Below are 16407 nucleotides of genomic sequence, written 5' to 3'. Positions count from 1 at the left end.
ACAAAACAGAACCCAAGACACAGTTTAGGATACACAAGCATTAAGTCGGTCTTGCAAGCTTAAAAAAAATTGCCAGTAAATGCAAAACTACCACCTCTGATCCCATGGTCAACTGCATTCTACCACGGCACACTCACACCATGGGACCAGCTATTCCCCATTATGGAATAAGAGTAATTTCATTTGAATCCTATGGCACTTATGCTCTGCGGACACTGTTTAGCCTCCATACATCGTCACACTGTACTTTTGAAACACTAATGACAGCTTTCTATCTCATCCATGCCCACAAATCCTCTCATCCTCATCCACTATTCTCAGCAGTCCTGATGTAGTCAAGCATGCTCCAACACATTTCCATGCATAAAACAACCCACAGTCAGTCACTACAATCAATTTAATTTTCCCCAAGAAAATTAAATTTCATCTTTGTTTTTTAATTCATTTAATTACTTTGCTGCTGCTGTTCTCTCCAAATCACTCCTCATTCCTGCCACACCGAACCCAGTAGCTCTTTGAAAGGTGCAGTAGTCTTATCACCTCTGCTTCACACAAGTTTTAATTCTTCCTTTCCCACTTCTCACTACTCCTTTATTAGAGTTTCTCTACCCTGAGGATAATGAAGTCTTGTTTTACCTTTCTCTAAGTCCATTGCATCTTCTGGGCTCATTAAGAGCTTTCTCACTGACATTGCTATGGTCTTTTCCCCTTCCTAGGTCTTGGGAGGGGACCACAAGACCTGGGCAGGTGAAAAAAAATGTATGCTTTTAGATACACACATATACATGCTTTAGGTACCTTAATTTTGCTTCAGTCCTTTTGTGGATCTGGATCCTAAGTTGAAACATAGGTTTAACTGGTATTTTTCATTTCCCATGAGCGCATAAATACCATGCATCACCTTTCACATGTACCGAGAGCAATACACTTTTTTAGCAGAAGTTAACATAAAGTGATAGCAAATTATAAAAAGCTGTAGGTCATTTTAGAAGCCTGCTCTTTCACAGTTCATTGCTGTATATCTGACATGGCAAATACTATGCTTCTCCCCTTACCACCTCCCTTCCATTTTAAAAGTACAAAACTTCACAGAAAAAACTTACCCTCCCGTGCCAATGGACCTCTTCTGGTGGTTTTTGGAATCGTAATAGCGTTGTAAAATCATAGCACTCCTACTTTTCAAATAACCAATTTCCACCTCAATGTAATTCTCCAAGTAGGAAATGAAAATGGATTTGATAAGCTTAGACAAGAAAGTCTGCTTATCAGTACCCAAGTTAAATTCCATCAATTTGCTTGACAGATTAGTAGTTCTTTATGCAAAAGAAACAAAGAAGGGGAGAGGAGGAAAAGGTTGAATTTGTATGAATTATAGCATTACATGTTTGTAAAGTACATAGCACAACGGAATCCTGATTGCGATTAAGTCTTCTAGCAGCTTTACATTTAAGTAAAGAACTTCGCATAATTCATGTTTAGTTACATGCAGTACAACTGCAATCAAGTAAGTTGCCAGTGAGATGTGGAGGACTGGCTTTTGCAGTTTTAAAATTACTCTCAAAAATTCCTATACTAAATACTTCCCGTTAAAAATAATAATGGCAATTTTAAATTTTCTTTAGGAAAGCAACCATTGTAAAAGTTAATGGCCATAAATTTTTTTTCAATATTTATGAGAAGTTTACATTTTTGCCTTCTCTTTCTAAATCTTGATAATAAATCAATCCATTACAAGAGACTATCTAGAACAAAAATTTCATCATCAAAATACAAATACCTTGTATATAGATCATAGAGATTCTTAAGATACTGTTCTGCATCTGATTTCCTGTGTTCTTCTAGCTGGTCCTTTACATAACTCTGTAAAATTTGGGTACATCTGTTAGAAGAATAACTATCAGCCACAGGTCCCACTCACTACTTGCTAAATTATACATAGTTGGCTGCAAAGCGCATGTCTTAAGGTAACACATACATTCATTGCTTTTAAATCTCCAATTTATAGATCCTGCATTATCTACAGATAGAGTTAAATGCATCTTTCAGAAGAAAATTGTTTAATAATACAAAGCAGTAGTGTATGAAGCAAAGACAAAAGACAGATTGCTTTGAAAACATGCTTGACCGATGCAAAATTCCCTCTTTTTAAGGATCAAAAGCACTGGAGGCCTAGGGGCATTTCTGCAGTTGACAGTAAGCAAAGGAGATGCTTACATATTTGCTTATCATAATACATACACAAAGCAGATACAAGCTTAAAGCCTTCTTGTCATTGAATATTTGGATAAAAATATTTACCATAAAATAGTAAGTCAAAACTGACACACAAATTTTGGGTTGAAAGACAAGCTCAATCTCTACACTGTAAGGAGAATAACATCTACAGGGAAATAGCTTTTTGCAACAAATAGTCATGTTGTTGACTTTACACACTTAGGTGAGTGTGTTGGCAGGATGGAAAACTTAATATTTTCAACTATTCCAGGTTTTCATATAAATATTGCATTAGCTGCAAGACAGTATTCACAACATAAGTTATTTTCACTTGTTCAATGCTAACCTCACACACGAAACCCAATTCCTAGAATGAACAGATTGAAGATACTTATTAAATGTGAAACTTCTTTTCCTGACATATTCTTGGTAGGGAGCATACAGAAGAAATCAGAAGTGCATATGATATCTTGTGAACTAGCTAATGAACACACTGATTCCCTTATAATTTTACATACTGAATCTGAGTATTTTCAGTTGCACTGTATTCAGAGTACAAGCAGCTATATTTGATATAGGCTTGATTATCTGTCTGAATTGTTTCAGAGCAATCGGCTGTCACTCTACATCCTTATACAAGATGACAAATATTGTAAATTCTCATTGTTATTACTAGATACAATATTTTTGGATTAAAAGTTTCCTCAATAAACGTCAGCATGTTAAAATTTGAAATACCTGAAGTTTAACTTCAAAGATATTTTGAATGAGTTTGGCTAGCACAGTCTCTGGATTGCTAAAGACTTCTCCAACTTGCTTATTCACTCGCTGGCAGAGAATAGCTGCATCTTCAAAGACATCATTCCTCAGGAATGCACCCTAGGGTTTTAGAAGCACATTTCACAATATATTTACAACTACCTATACGACTAAATAAATCAACACCCAGAGAGATACATGTAAAACAAAATACATTACCTCTTGACACTGTTTTATGTACACATCAACGCAATGGGAATAGCCCTACGGAAGGAGCAAAACAATTCAATGTTAAAGCACGTTCTCCATGCTTTCAGTATAGAATGAACTAAAGGAAATACAAGCCCTGTGAAAAAGTTATTGCAAAAAAAAAATCAAGAGCATAGACTCTTTCAAACCCATTTTTGTCACAAACCTAACGTACCGTCACTTATCATCATCGCCCTACATGGAGATAAACCACAGGTTTCAACACTCTCTCTCAGGTATGAAAGTCAGTTCACACACACAGAAGGAAAGATGATCTTGGAATGGTCTCTTCTGACACTGCCTCCAATCACCCATCATCTGCCTTTTTTATTCCCCTGAACTTGATTTCAGCTAGAACATCTCAGTATTTTTAAATTTATATGTGTTATCTGGTATGGTGGTTATGCCCATACTAATATGTTCACTTTAAACAGGCACTTCTTATATTGTGGGTTGTTTTATTTATATACTTAAATTAAAACCCTCAGCTTTTACCTTAAAATGAAGCAAAACTGCTGCTACTTCTCTCATTCTGGAGATTTCCCCTCTCCGCTGTGCACTGGTAAACTCTTGAATTAGCTGGCACTCTAAATCATGGTACTTACCTGGAGAGGAAAGGGGATAACAACAAAAATCCATCAGGCTAAATACAAGCACTGACAAACACTACAATACTGACAGTATTGCATACTTCTTTAACCATCTTTAACAATTCAAATATAGGAATATGGATTGAACTAGATAGATAACTTACTTGCTATCTTTGATTTTACTTCAGAAAATCTGTTAACAAAAAAAAATACCGTGATTAAATTCAAATCCACACCACAAGAGAAGTCACAGACATCCTAGACCACAAGTAACAGGCACTTGACTTCAAAATGAAAACATGTAACACAAAGACGACAGAAAAGTTATATGCTTTATATCCATAAAAACCTACAAGCATCTAATTCAAATCTAGCATTAAGTCAGCACAGCAAAATTATCCCATTAAAAGTCTGTTAAGCAGTTTAGGACGTGTATGTAAAGATGATCCCACACCATGAGCATGTGAACGCCAATTCTAGAATAGAGGAGAGATAAATAAGCAGACAATCCATCTCAAAAGCAACAAGAATCACTAAGTAAAGCACCAATAAAGTAGACAAGGGAGCATCAAAAATTATAGCTACGTGAAGATTTTTTTAAAAGATGTTCAGAGAGAATTTTACCGGTCAAAAGGCAGTTCCTGTGCAATCAAATGCAGTTTCTGAATAATATCAGCTGCCTCTTTAATCTGTTAAGAATAAAACATGACAGAATTACTACAGTAGGTCTGATTGTGGGCTACTCCTTTCCTCCCCCTCCACTGTCCAGTTTTCATACACGTAGTTCCTATTTCTAAAGCTGGTTGAGTTGATATACCCATGGAAGAGACCACCCCATTAAAGTTCCTGTATGTATTTTTATGATGCTTAAGTTTTTGGGTTGTTTTGGTTTTTTTTAAACATAAAATTATTTAGGTCAAAACATGATAAAAAAATCTTTCATTATACATCCACATTGGGCACATCTGTGTTTGTGTCTAAGCTACCTGGACAAATAGCTCATCACTGCACTATGCCAACATAGGCATACAGCTTGCAGACCAAAGATTCCTCAGGGCTGATTAGATCAGAATGTGGCTAGACCAACCTCATGAAAATTTGTCCCCTTCCATCAGGGAGTAAAAAATATAGCTGTAACAGAGATGGCTGAACTGCAACATTATACTTTACAAGGGGTTAGGATAAAAGTCTTACTGAATCATACCCAAACAAAAGAGATCTCTGTTGAACTTGGAAATAAAATGGCTTGCAACCCTTTCAGACACGTCAGGAAAAGCACTGGAGAATTCTTTGCAATTGATGAAATTAGCAGTATAGCTGTATCCAAAAAAGGCCATGACAATGATCATGGCATGGAGAGGGGAGAAAGGGGAAAACGGGGATCAGAGCAGAGCATAGTTTGAGTACCTCACATTCTCCCAAGGAAGAAATGGAAGCTGTATTAGAAACTATAAACTCTGAGGTCCAAAGCAAAGATCAAGATGAAAGTTAGTTAATCATGCATCTACAACATATTAATAGTTGCATGAATACAAAAGCTAACAAGTTAATGCAGCACGCAAATTTCTGCTCTGTCCTGGGCAGCAAAACCTTTTATCATTTATTCTTCCACGATCAATCAGCACGGGAAGTGTACCTAGTTAGCACTTAGTGACTGTTCCCTTGGCTAACTAAAACTACAGAACACACCAATTTGAAAATGTAGGGAATGCAGCTGGTTACAGCTGAAGTTTGGTGGATTTAAGCACACAGTGTTGACTGGCCCAAAATGGACACAGCTCTGGCGTGGTTTTAGAGGCGTTATCATGCTCTGTTGGTGACTGGAAGGCACCTCAAAGGGGGCAATGAAAGCTCCAGCTACTACATTCAAGCAAAAATCTTTGTAAGATGACACAACGGAGAACATGGAGAACATGCAGTTTGTCTTGTTCTTCCTGTTAGTCATGTTCCAAGGAACTGGAGTGAAAGGAAAGTCAGTCATGAAATCCCGTTCTCCCATCACTTAGTGCAGGCTGGGATTAAAACTTTTTAAGAATAGAACAAGGCACACAGGTAAGAATAGAGAGAAGAGGCATCGCTCTAGGTTGGTTGGTTCAGCAAAAAATAGGGGCTCTCATCAAGTATATCCATTCTGCTTATTAAGAGCAGCTTATGTTTTGAACTGTCAGCTTACAATAGCCTCTTAAGTCAAAAGCAGCTACGCTCCTCAAATAAATCCAATGGAACAGCAGTTATTTCTGTTAGCTTACAGCAACCTTAATGCCTAACTAACAATCGTGATCGATACTCCTGTCATTGGAATAATCTACATACTAGCAGTTATTCACCAATGTTATAAAAAAGAGAAAGAACAAAACACACCACAAGTGCAACATTTCCTTTGTCTCCTCTTCACATAATAGCTGTTAACTAACTTAGATTTTATTGAATTCAGGGCCTGTTCTTATGCACAACAGAAGCCATGACAAATCAATTCTCCACGGTTTCTGCTTAAATCTGGACATATTTCATTTTTAATTGAATCAGGCTTCTGCTGTAAACTATTAAATAAAAATAAATACAGATTCTGTAAAACACAACTTAAAGGCTATAAGATATCTAGAAAAAAATCTGAAAAATCATGGACAAATAACGGCAAGAGAATTTTAATACAACACATTTTTATGAAGAAGTCAAAAGGCATAATGGAATAATGTTGAGTACAGAACATAAATGGAGAAAAGGATGTAAGAAGAATAGCAAACACATTAAACACAGGACAACGCTGTTGCATGATAAACCAGTGTGCTGCTAGATCATTTTGATAGTTTAGTTGTTTTAACTGGAGTGATTTGCTCACTTCAAGACTTCAGTACAGCAGAGGGACTGGATAGCTGGCAGTGCAAGGGAAATTATAGGATTCAGAGGATGAAGACACATGATACAATGTGGGACAAGACAGCAAGGAAAAGCCTTCACAAAGACAGTAAGTTAGGAATTGCTCAGTACAGCCAGGAGAAAGGACTGTGGGAAGCAACAACTTGAGGGGGGGTGGGGGCGGGAAAGGAATCCAACAGATTAAGAACTGACACTACTGACAAAAATATGAGTTCCCTAGGAAATAACTGCATTATAATTCTTTTCTTGCCTCTCCTTTCACAGTATCTCCTGCCCTCAATGTCTCAAAAAAAACCCCACACTTGTGAGGGATGGCATAGTACAAAAAAAATCATAACATCCTCCAAAACACCATCTAAAACTCACATCAGTTTGAAGATCAGAAGACACTGACAAAGCATTAAGGTTTTACATTTAAGGGTATTTGTTAATTCTCATACTTTAAGACTATTTTTAGTTCAAAGATGCATTAAGATGTGATAGCACATGTCTAGGCAGGTTCTTTCATAAACACTACTTCTACTTACTATTTAAACTGGGAGGCAAAAAGTTACAGAACAGCACTAACCCACCTTGACTGAAATTAGTCTCAGTAAGATAACTTGTATCCAGAAAATCTTGTTTGTGTTTCCACACACTTCCTCTGCAGACTGGCACAAGAACTTCTGGCCTTCACTACATTTGCCTTCCTCCAGATTTGCTGAATCTCTTATTATTCTTCAGGGTGCATAAAGATTAATCTGTTTACCAATTTCCAGGTTTACCCTATGTATCTACCAGTTCTTTCAGATCCTCCAACAGAAAGTATTACAAAACTTTAAGCCACAAATAAAGTTGAATTCTATATGAGGTTGTTCAGCAGACAACATACAATTCTCTAACTTATGCTTTGTTATTTACCATGTTGCCATTAAATATTTTTAAAATGCATGTTTTATTTCTACTTCAAAAAACAGAACAAAACAAAACCTTATGGAAAAGGCTATCTATAGAAGAACTTCTGTTGTGTTGAAACCTTCCTGTTTTCCTAGGAAGTCAGAGAAGTTTTGATGTGCTCCCGCTTTGATTAAGGCAAACTATCAACTGGTAATTACCATATAACCACAGACCATGAACTGAAAGTCACTATGCAGCTGACTTCTTGGAACTACAACTATATGAAATTATTAGTTTTTCACTTCACTGAGAGATACCTCAGCTCAGTAGAGAGGGGATGACTATTAACCTATTCTCGGGTCCTTTATGAGCTGCATTTCAAGCACATACTTTTTGCTGAATGTGCAAACCATGTTTTTGCTGTTCCCACATACTGTAATTTTTTCCTGACTACAATCATACCAGTGCACAGAATTTAAGGAGACCACAAAGATTCTTCAGGACACACCTCAAAAAATAAAAACAAATCCAAACCAACTACTTATCTTTCAAACTGCACCGGGAAATCAAATACGTGCCCTTTTGCTGACAGCTGGACACTTTTACTTCAGTTTATTTCCATTAGCCACACCATTCACATTATATTTGCTTCATGGACATACTCTTGAACCATAAGAAAAACAAAATGCTTTAACATTTCTTTGAAGTTTTCCTGTGCGGTTCCTCTAAATTCAGAGGGTGGAGATGTAGCCACAGGACTATACAAAGCCCAAAGGCATGCTGTGACAAAAAGGTATCCAAGGCCAGTGGACTGACCCAACAGAGTAAAGTCTCACAAAGAAGTTGTATTCAGAAACATTCTGCATTACAGGATGGATCTGAGGCAATGGGTTCAAAGGAAAAAGGCAGATATTGTATGCACTCTAAAGTTGCCCTCCCAGCATTTCTCAAATCTCTGATAATTTCATAAAATGAAAAATGCCAACATTGGCACATTAAGCATCACTGAATACAAATGCTTTATCAGCAATCTGCAGCCTAGTGTTGTTAATTTACATTTCAGAACAATGAAACTTTAACAAGTCAGTCACTCACTGGTTTGAAGTCTGACCATGGTAAGTCATGGTAGCAGCTTGTAATTAGGGCAGTACTGCTTATTGCTTTGAACTGCTTTCATCCCGCTGACAGCTCTTACCTTTTCAGAGTTTGTAAAAACATCAGACTTCAGCTCTCCATCCAGAAACTCATTAAAGTATTTCATCAGCTTCTGAGCCTCCACAGCCCGTTGCCGTGGCGTGTTTACCCCCTCCAGTTGGTCGCCAAGGTGACAGACCTTAGTTGCTACATAGCTGATGTGCTCATCTAGTTCTTGGAAATGTTGGAAGGCAACCTGGGAGAACGTAGACACGGACACAAAACTCCTGATTTCCATTTACTGTACTTTAGGAAACACTAGATTTACTTCAGTAAGAAGCATAGCAAATGCAGGCACCAGCTTTCCAGGTGCTGTCTCGTGGAACTACTCAGAACCACTAATTACTTAAGTACACACGACTGCTTAAGGTTTAGTGTCTTCCTTTAAACTATTGTGAAGACTCACTACTTTCAGAATAGCTAACACTCATTAATGGAACACACAGATAAGCCCCCTTTGACAGGGGGAATTTTTTTTTCCATCAAACCCTCTTTACTCTTATCTCAAACAGTAGCACTTCGTACCAAGAAATGTTAATAGAGCACGTGATGCTTTTAAAACTTGCACAGCTTAGCACTGACTATACTCTTTAGATTTTACCTGGTTGCTTTTCTGCAGCTCTTGTACTTTCCTGGCAAATTCCTTTGCTTCTTTCTGGCATTGCTGTTCTAGTTTCTCCACCTTTCTCTGAATCCTTTCATCCATTACCTGTAATTCTTGGATATGATTTACAAATTCTTCCAATAATCTGATTTAAAATAAAATACACAAAAGCAGACTTTAGTTTGAAAGACATTGTCTTCTGCAGAGAGCTTAAAAAACCTCAAGGAAAAGAACTTGCCTACAAGGCTGATACAATCATGTCTAACTTACAAATGCTATTTTGTTTTAAACTGCATCGCTCAAGGTGTGCGGACTCTATGCCTATGTAAAAGCTATGCGATCACATAAAATATAGGCCGGGGAGAGGGGAATACCTAAATACCAATCACTCAAGAACGTGGCTCTGCCACAAGTACAAAAATCCCTATATCCCCATCTTCCCTAAATAAGTCTTGTAAGGACAAAGAGAGCTTAGGCCACTACATCCCTTCAATGTAAGGGCTATAACAGGAAAGTATTTTCTACTGTACACGTTACTGCAAACTTGTAAATCAGCATCCTATTAACAGGCAATGGATACAATCATGTAGTCTCATAATGTTGTTTTGGTTATAACCATGTTGCTTTGTGACTTCACTTCTTTTCTTCCTAGAACATATACTATTTAAAGGGTTTTTAGAACAAGTACCATTTAAAGGGGTTTTTTTTCCTGCTCTTACCCATCACTTCTATTTTTCTTTCAGACCCTCATTTTACTCTTCCCAAACACACTACATCTGAATGCATTCTTAAATTTCCTCTATTCTTTTTCATTCCATTCTCAATGTCTACCTCTTTCTCATTCCTGTTTTGGTCCATTCTGTCCCATTCCAGTCATCTTCTCAGCTTATACTTTTCTCAAGAAGTGGATTATTCCTAGATCCTGCACATCCATAGAACCCATGCTAATAACTGAAAACATATGAAAGATTTAAGAACTCTGCTGCCCAGGTTTAATGTCAAAGCAGGAGAGGAGAAGAAACAGGAATCCCTTCCAGGGAGCTATTTCTAGACTACTCGGGAATCTGCGCTTTCACATATACCCTGCTCAGAAGGTAGACTGTGAATGCGAAGCCCTTCCAACCTGCAGTGCTGCTGAAAGGCAGCATGAGCACGCTGTTTCTCTCCTGGTTCCCCACACACAGGCTAGAAACTCTCAACAACCAGAAGGGAAAAGCAGAACATACTATTCTACCCCCACATGACTCCCTCCCAGTAACAGTACCCCTCTTGGCCAACATCTAGAGCTTTCTCTGACCAACACCTAAATGATATTAATGTGATTTTCTTTACAAGCACGGAGGGTGGTCACCAAATTTTCAGTTTTAACTTCTGCTGCTAAAATGTCTGGCTTTTCCCCCGCTGCTCAAAGCACGTGAACTGCCTTTTTGCTCACTGTATTGGTCTAAAAACCTATTTCAAGTGACATGTTTACAGCAGTAAGCGACCTAGAGGCACAACTTGTTAAAGAAAGCTGGACTGGGACAGATGTTTATGACTTCTTTTCTCCATTTCCTGCTTGCCAGAAGCTCAAGAGTTAGCATATTGCATTAGATTCCACAGAAAACCATAAGGAACAGACTTAATTTTACAGAAGTCTTTTTAAAATAAAATTTAAGCAATAAGTGACACAAAGCATACTTTTAAACAAAAGCCTAGAGAAGCACAGATAGTTTCTATGCATTTTAACAAGCTGATTCAGTTCACTTTGGGGTTTGTTTTTTAAAATGGTATTGTGCCAACTCATCAAAAGCATTCAATATAGTGAGAGGGGAAAGAATGCTCAAGTAGAAGAGGTAGCTGCTGATCAGGTTACTCAGAACAGAAATAAAGAATCCAATATTCTTTCTATCAAACAAAGGATCATCTTCTAAAAACAGAAAAGAAAAACATATAACAAAGGGTCTGGTTTTTTCTTATATTAACTTTGGCTCCCTGCCCAATACTAGATCACACAAGAAAAATATTTACTGTTGCAGGATTCTCCCACTTGTCCTAAAAAAAATATGCAAGTGCTTCACAGAAGTTAACACAAACAAACCAGCAGAAATATGGAAGATGGGTTAAACTGAGTTGGTATTCGTACAAATCATTAACTACCCTGAAGAATATACTAGGCACAGCTATGGGGAAAAAGCTACAGGAAGCAATGGCGCGTATATCCAGGCTTCTTCCTGCTTAATGCACTTGTAAAGCTCTGCATAGGATACAGGCCCCAGGCTGAACGTCAAGGGTTCAAGCATCTTGCTAGAGCTCCAATATCCTTCCTCCTCTCATACCCTCCAAAGTGCCTGACTGCTCCAGAAGGAATGTTCTTCATCCATGCTAATGAAGCTTTTTGTATCTGCTTTTGAATAAAAACAGCTTGTCTATGAAGTTAGTAATTCCTAAACTTCTTAAGAGTTCCAGCTCCGGTTACTACAAAATCTCAATCGGGAATAAGATCCTGTAGATAAGAAGTCACTAAGGAACAGCTATTGCACTTTTGAATTCATATCACCATAAACTAAATTAACATTCAGGTAGCTAAACTTTTTATTGAGCCTGCTAGCTCAGCAGTGTTCCAATAACCACAACAGGAAGAAGATGAAGCTAATCTCCCAAGTTATAATCACGTGAGAAATGACAACACTTGAGTTAATTACATCTCCAGAAAGAATAGCAATACTGGTACAAAGGCTAAAAATGTAGCATATTTGAAACAGTCCCTCTTTTCAAAAAGAAAAGAAAATCCAGAGGTTTGGAGTACAGAAGCCAAGATGTTGAACACTGCTGTATAAAATTGTGCATCTGAGTTACCAATGCACAACCCACTGCTGGCCCAGTAACCAGAGAGCTGCTGCTTTGAGCAAGGCTTCTCAGCAGCACCAAGCCATCTCACCACAAACAAGAAAAGGTCCTGCACTAACTCCACCTTCCCCACTTCCCCTACCCTAGACTTGCTCCTTCCCACACCCACATCCCTTCCTGCTACTCACTCACAGACACACAACCTCCTCCCTTTGCACTGGCTTCCAAGCTCTCCCAGTCCCCCAAAACTGCTAACCCAACTATAAAAAAAAGTTGATTTCTTTTTCCTGTCATGTTAGTCTTCTGATGTTTTAGTGGGTCAGACTAGTTTATCATGAGGTCATGTGCCTGGAGCTAGCTCAAGGTGAGCCATCACGGTGTGCAGCTAAGAGCAAGGAAGAAGGGCACAAACCCATCTTCATTCAGCAGCAGCATGCTATTCATTTGATTCAGACTATATAAATTCAGTTTAAAACAATCTAACAATGGCCACGTTCCTGCCTTTCTTCCCATCCTACCTGTTTCTGCCTTTTATTTGCATCAGGACTGTAAAATGCTGGGTCTAAAAACAAGCCAGCTCAGGGAGCTAAACTAGCAAGAAACTCATTAAATTGACTTAACTGTCATAGCAGTGAAGCCTCATATTATGCATTAATCCAGCAACTCTAGCGCTTTGGAACATTCATGTCTGACAAGGACAAACAACAATTCTTCATTCAAAAGGTCTAAATCAGAAAGTGACTTTCCCTACTCTTGTTACTGAATAATTGGCTCATGGTCACAAATTCTAGCAATTCTCCCAAATGAAAGCCTCCTTGGGCACACACCAACACTACATACAGGCTTTTTGTTATACGTGTAATAAAACTGTACAATTAGAGATACATTCGCTTCGACCATCATGCAATTTTATTTTACCTTTTTGGATCAAAAGCTTCTCCACCTCTGGAACCTCCTCCAGGTGTTCTCCATGCCAGGCGTTCGATGTATTCATCTGCCACAAAAGGCTCCTAGCCACAGAATAAAAACTCCTTACAATGTGCCACAGCAGGTTGGTCCTTAAGCAGCTGCTTACAAATAATTTTGAAAGCGTTTGGAAGCTTTACTACAATCAAGAGCAAGTACAGTGCTCACAATTACCCCGTCACCTCTTATGTTTACGTATTTAATACAGAGAACACTGTTCTTAATATGGTGGGTTTGAACATCTAGTCTTGAGATTGCCAAACTTAGCAAAGAATTTGCTGCAGGTCTATAAAGAGTTGGCTCTTAATTACCTGTCCTTATTTCCAGGTGAGTTTACAGCTTGTCATTACAAAGTGTCTGAACCATGCAGCAGCTACACTGATTTGAGATATTACATCACGAGACCCAGACATCAGCTGTGCAGCAAATCAGAGAGCAGAACCAGTCTGTCTAAAAGATTATGTGAAAAAGTAAGTTTTCTTTGCAGTTGCTCAACTCTCTGATGCAGTTCACAACCTGGCATCACAAGCAGAGCTGACCAAGGCGCTGCCCCATGGCAAAAACAGTGCGAGTTTGCTACTGGACATTGTGCAACATCAAACCGCAGCTGCAGAAACAAGGCAGATAAAAAGGGAAAAAAACCAAAGCAAGCATAAAAACAGATGATGGACCTGACTTTCCCAAAAAGTAAAAACAGGGCATGAGTGATGCTAAAAACACAAGGTTACTTGAGTTTCTTCCATAATATTTGCTGGATCTTCCATAAAAATACCACCCAACAATGTTTTCTGAATGCAGAGACCTCATTATAAAACCAAGAGCTCCTGTTTTAGTTGGCCTAATACTTAAGCCAGCTCAAACACTTCTTCACGGAGTTAATATTAAATACTCAAAACACATTCCAACAGCTATCCTTTAAAAAACTAGTATTTATCACTTCAGCTTCATTAGTGATCTAGCAGTACCGGTTAGGTGCTAACATCGGCAAATCTACGATCAGCAAGCAAAGTGTTCTCACAACCACCGGGACTTCACGGCAAGCTTTTAAATTACATGCAGCAGTGGTTCTAAAACTGTGAAAAACAGCCCAACGCAGAGCCAGCGTGGCTCTGGTTAATAGTGGTACTTGCCACAACTCACTGCTGATAACAAAACAGGTGCCACCGCTGCTTTTGATGAAGTTTGGTTTACAAAAAATGAAAATAAAAAATAAGCAGCCCTCCGCAGGTCTCAAATTGGTTCTTGTATCAATAGTCTAAAACCTTGTCAGAGTAATAGGGGAGGAGAAAAAACACTGTTATAGTATTATGTTAATAACTAAAAACACGGGTTGGAAAGCAAATATTGTCAGTTCAAGGTCTGATGTTCCTCAAAACCACATTATGCCCTATCCAGTCAGGCCCAGCTATTAAACAGAAATAGAACATTTTTTTAAATATACTTTGCAACACGCTGAACTCTGCTAGACAGGACACAAGTTTCACCCTTCCAAGAGATCACCCAGTAACTCCTCATTAAAAGACTGGCTAGAGTAACTGTGTGTTGCTCAGCCTCTTTGGTTAAGCTCCAAAAATAACTGGATGATACCACATACAATTTCTCTACAAGTCACTTTGGCCCAGTTCTTCTTGATACGCAATATTTAGTTTCCTTTACGTGAATCCTTTTCATCAAAATTTATAATGCAGTGTTTTCCTACCAAGTGTAAATTCTCTCCTTACGTCACCTTTACATCTAAATGTTAGGGAACATTTTTGCAATTTTAATTATAGGTGAAATGAGCCATTCAATACAGTAACATTCCCTTCAGGGGAGTCCTCCAGCTTCCTAATTACCTTATGGCTCTTCGCAGCACTTCTCTTTTATATGAAAATCACAATCTTTCCTCTGAAGATCCCGTAATTCAGCTGGAGTACCACTCTAGTTACAAGGATACCAACGCCAAGTACAGCGCTATGCAAGGACCCTGCATAAAGGTGCGCTGTTTACTGATACTCCATGTGTGTATGTAACATTTCCTATATTTCTCCCTTCCTTCAGACATTCGCACTAAAAAGATTTCACATACGCACATAATGACCTTGAATTATTTTTCTTTTCTTTTGCAAAACAACACTTTCAGAGTTTTTCTGCAAGCTTATCAAAGCCTCCTCTCCTAAGGAAATAAGACATACATGCCCTAGACCCTCAAAAAAAATTATAGTGCCAGTCTCGCTCAATCCATTACGCCGCTGTACTCCTCGAAAGCTCCCTCGAGTGCATGTGTACACAGAGCACCTGCAGCTCCCTCCCCTGCATCCCCAAAGCTAGCCGGGCACATGGCCACAAACGCTGTGGCTAACCCCAAACTCGGTGCCACCTGGCCAGCCACGAGGCCAAACTGAAGCAGCAGCAGCCCAGCCTCCTCCGCTGCCCTTCCCATAGCGCAGGCACTCACATACGTGCCCCTCTTGCACAGCGCTCGTCCCATCTCCCCTTCCGCCTCTCTCCTTCTGCAACACCCGCTATTCTGTGAAAATTGTAAACCTGCATTCTGTTTTAACAATTTGACACATCTGCAAAGAGTGTTAATCAGTTTACTTAGAACTAAATGATGGCAGAATCACTCCTATATGCAGGTGTACTAATATTTTAAAGGTGCATAAGTTGGAAGACACCTGTTTTTCAAGAACACTTACATAGGAGACCTGTCCTTCAGTTTTTTTATCATATAAACCCTGTTCTGTATTATTTAATAAATAGTAGCCGTAGGTGATATTATTACATGCAGAATACTGACCAACAGAGAAACAAAATGAGGTTTTTCCTCCAAATTTTCACAAAGGGTGTGCTAAAAATAATCTATTTGATTTATAAGGAATAAATGAAGTTCAACAGCGTCATTTTAAGACATGACTTCACACATTCCACTGCAAATCCAAAAACTTTTTAGTTTTATTTGTTTATCATGCCTTCCATATACATTTGCTCTTTTTAATGCTATCTTGATAATAGGGTTACCTACAGCTATGACAGCCTAATTCCTATTTTAAGTCTCCTATCCAGTTCTGCAGAAATTGCTGAAAATCAGCTATTACAAATGTCATTTGCAAGTCCTTTGCCTCGTTATCAGATGAGCCCCAACAGTCAATTTCTTCACAGCTTTGAACTTCCCTCTAGCTCTGGATGAACTAACACAATCCTATCCATTCAGCCAACACTACTGATTTAATAAGAGATAAGCCTGAAGTGGATGATACCCTGGTTTGA

At 38.5% G+C, this 16407-nt stretch overlaps 1 protein-coding gene across 1 annotated transcript in view; it reads right to left on the bottom strand.

Moving 5' to 3' along the window:
* EXOC5 (exocyst complex component 5) overlaps positions 1-16407 on the bottom strand; it is a 29317-nt gene that overhangs the window by 11155 nt on the left and 1755 nt on the right. Inside the window, exons 2-11 of the mRNA XM_075104243.1 lie at positions 13111-13202; positions 9361-9508; positions 8761-8955; positions 4437-4501; positions 3977-4005; positions 3718-3827; positions 3193-3237; positions 2953-3093; positions 1778-1860; positions 1104-1313 (exon numbers count right to left, since the gene is read on the bottom strand). Coding sequence (XP_074960344.1) covers positions 1104-1313; positions 1778-1860; positions 2953-3093; positions 3193-3237; positions 3718-3827; positions 3977-4005; positions 4437-4501; positions 8761-8955; positions 9361-9508; positions 13111-13202 — 1118 coding nt within the window. The remainder of the gene's footprint in view (positions 1-1103; positions 1314-1777; positions 1861-2952; positions 3094-3192; positions 3238-3717; positions 3828-3976; positions 4006-4436; positions 4502-8760; positions 8956-9360; positions 9509-13110; positions 13203-16407) is intronic.

This window comes from Phalacrocorax aristotelis, chromosome 9 (genome assembly GCF_949628215.1).
Source record: "Phalacrocorax aristotelis chromosome 9, bGulAri2.1, whole genome shotgun sequence".
Classification (NCBI taxonomy): domain Eukaryota; kingdom Metazoa; phylum Chordata; class Aves; order Suliformes; family Phalacrocoracidae; genus Phalacrocorax; species Phalacrocorax aristotelis.
This window is presented reverse-complemented; position numbering and strand designations above follow the sequence as displayed.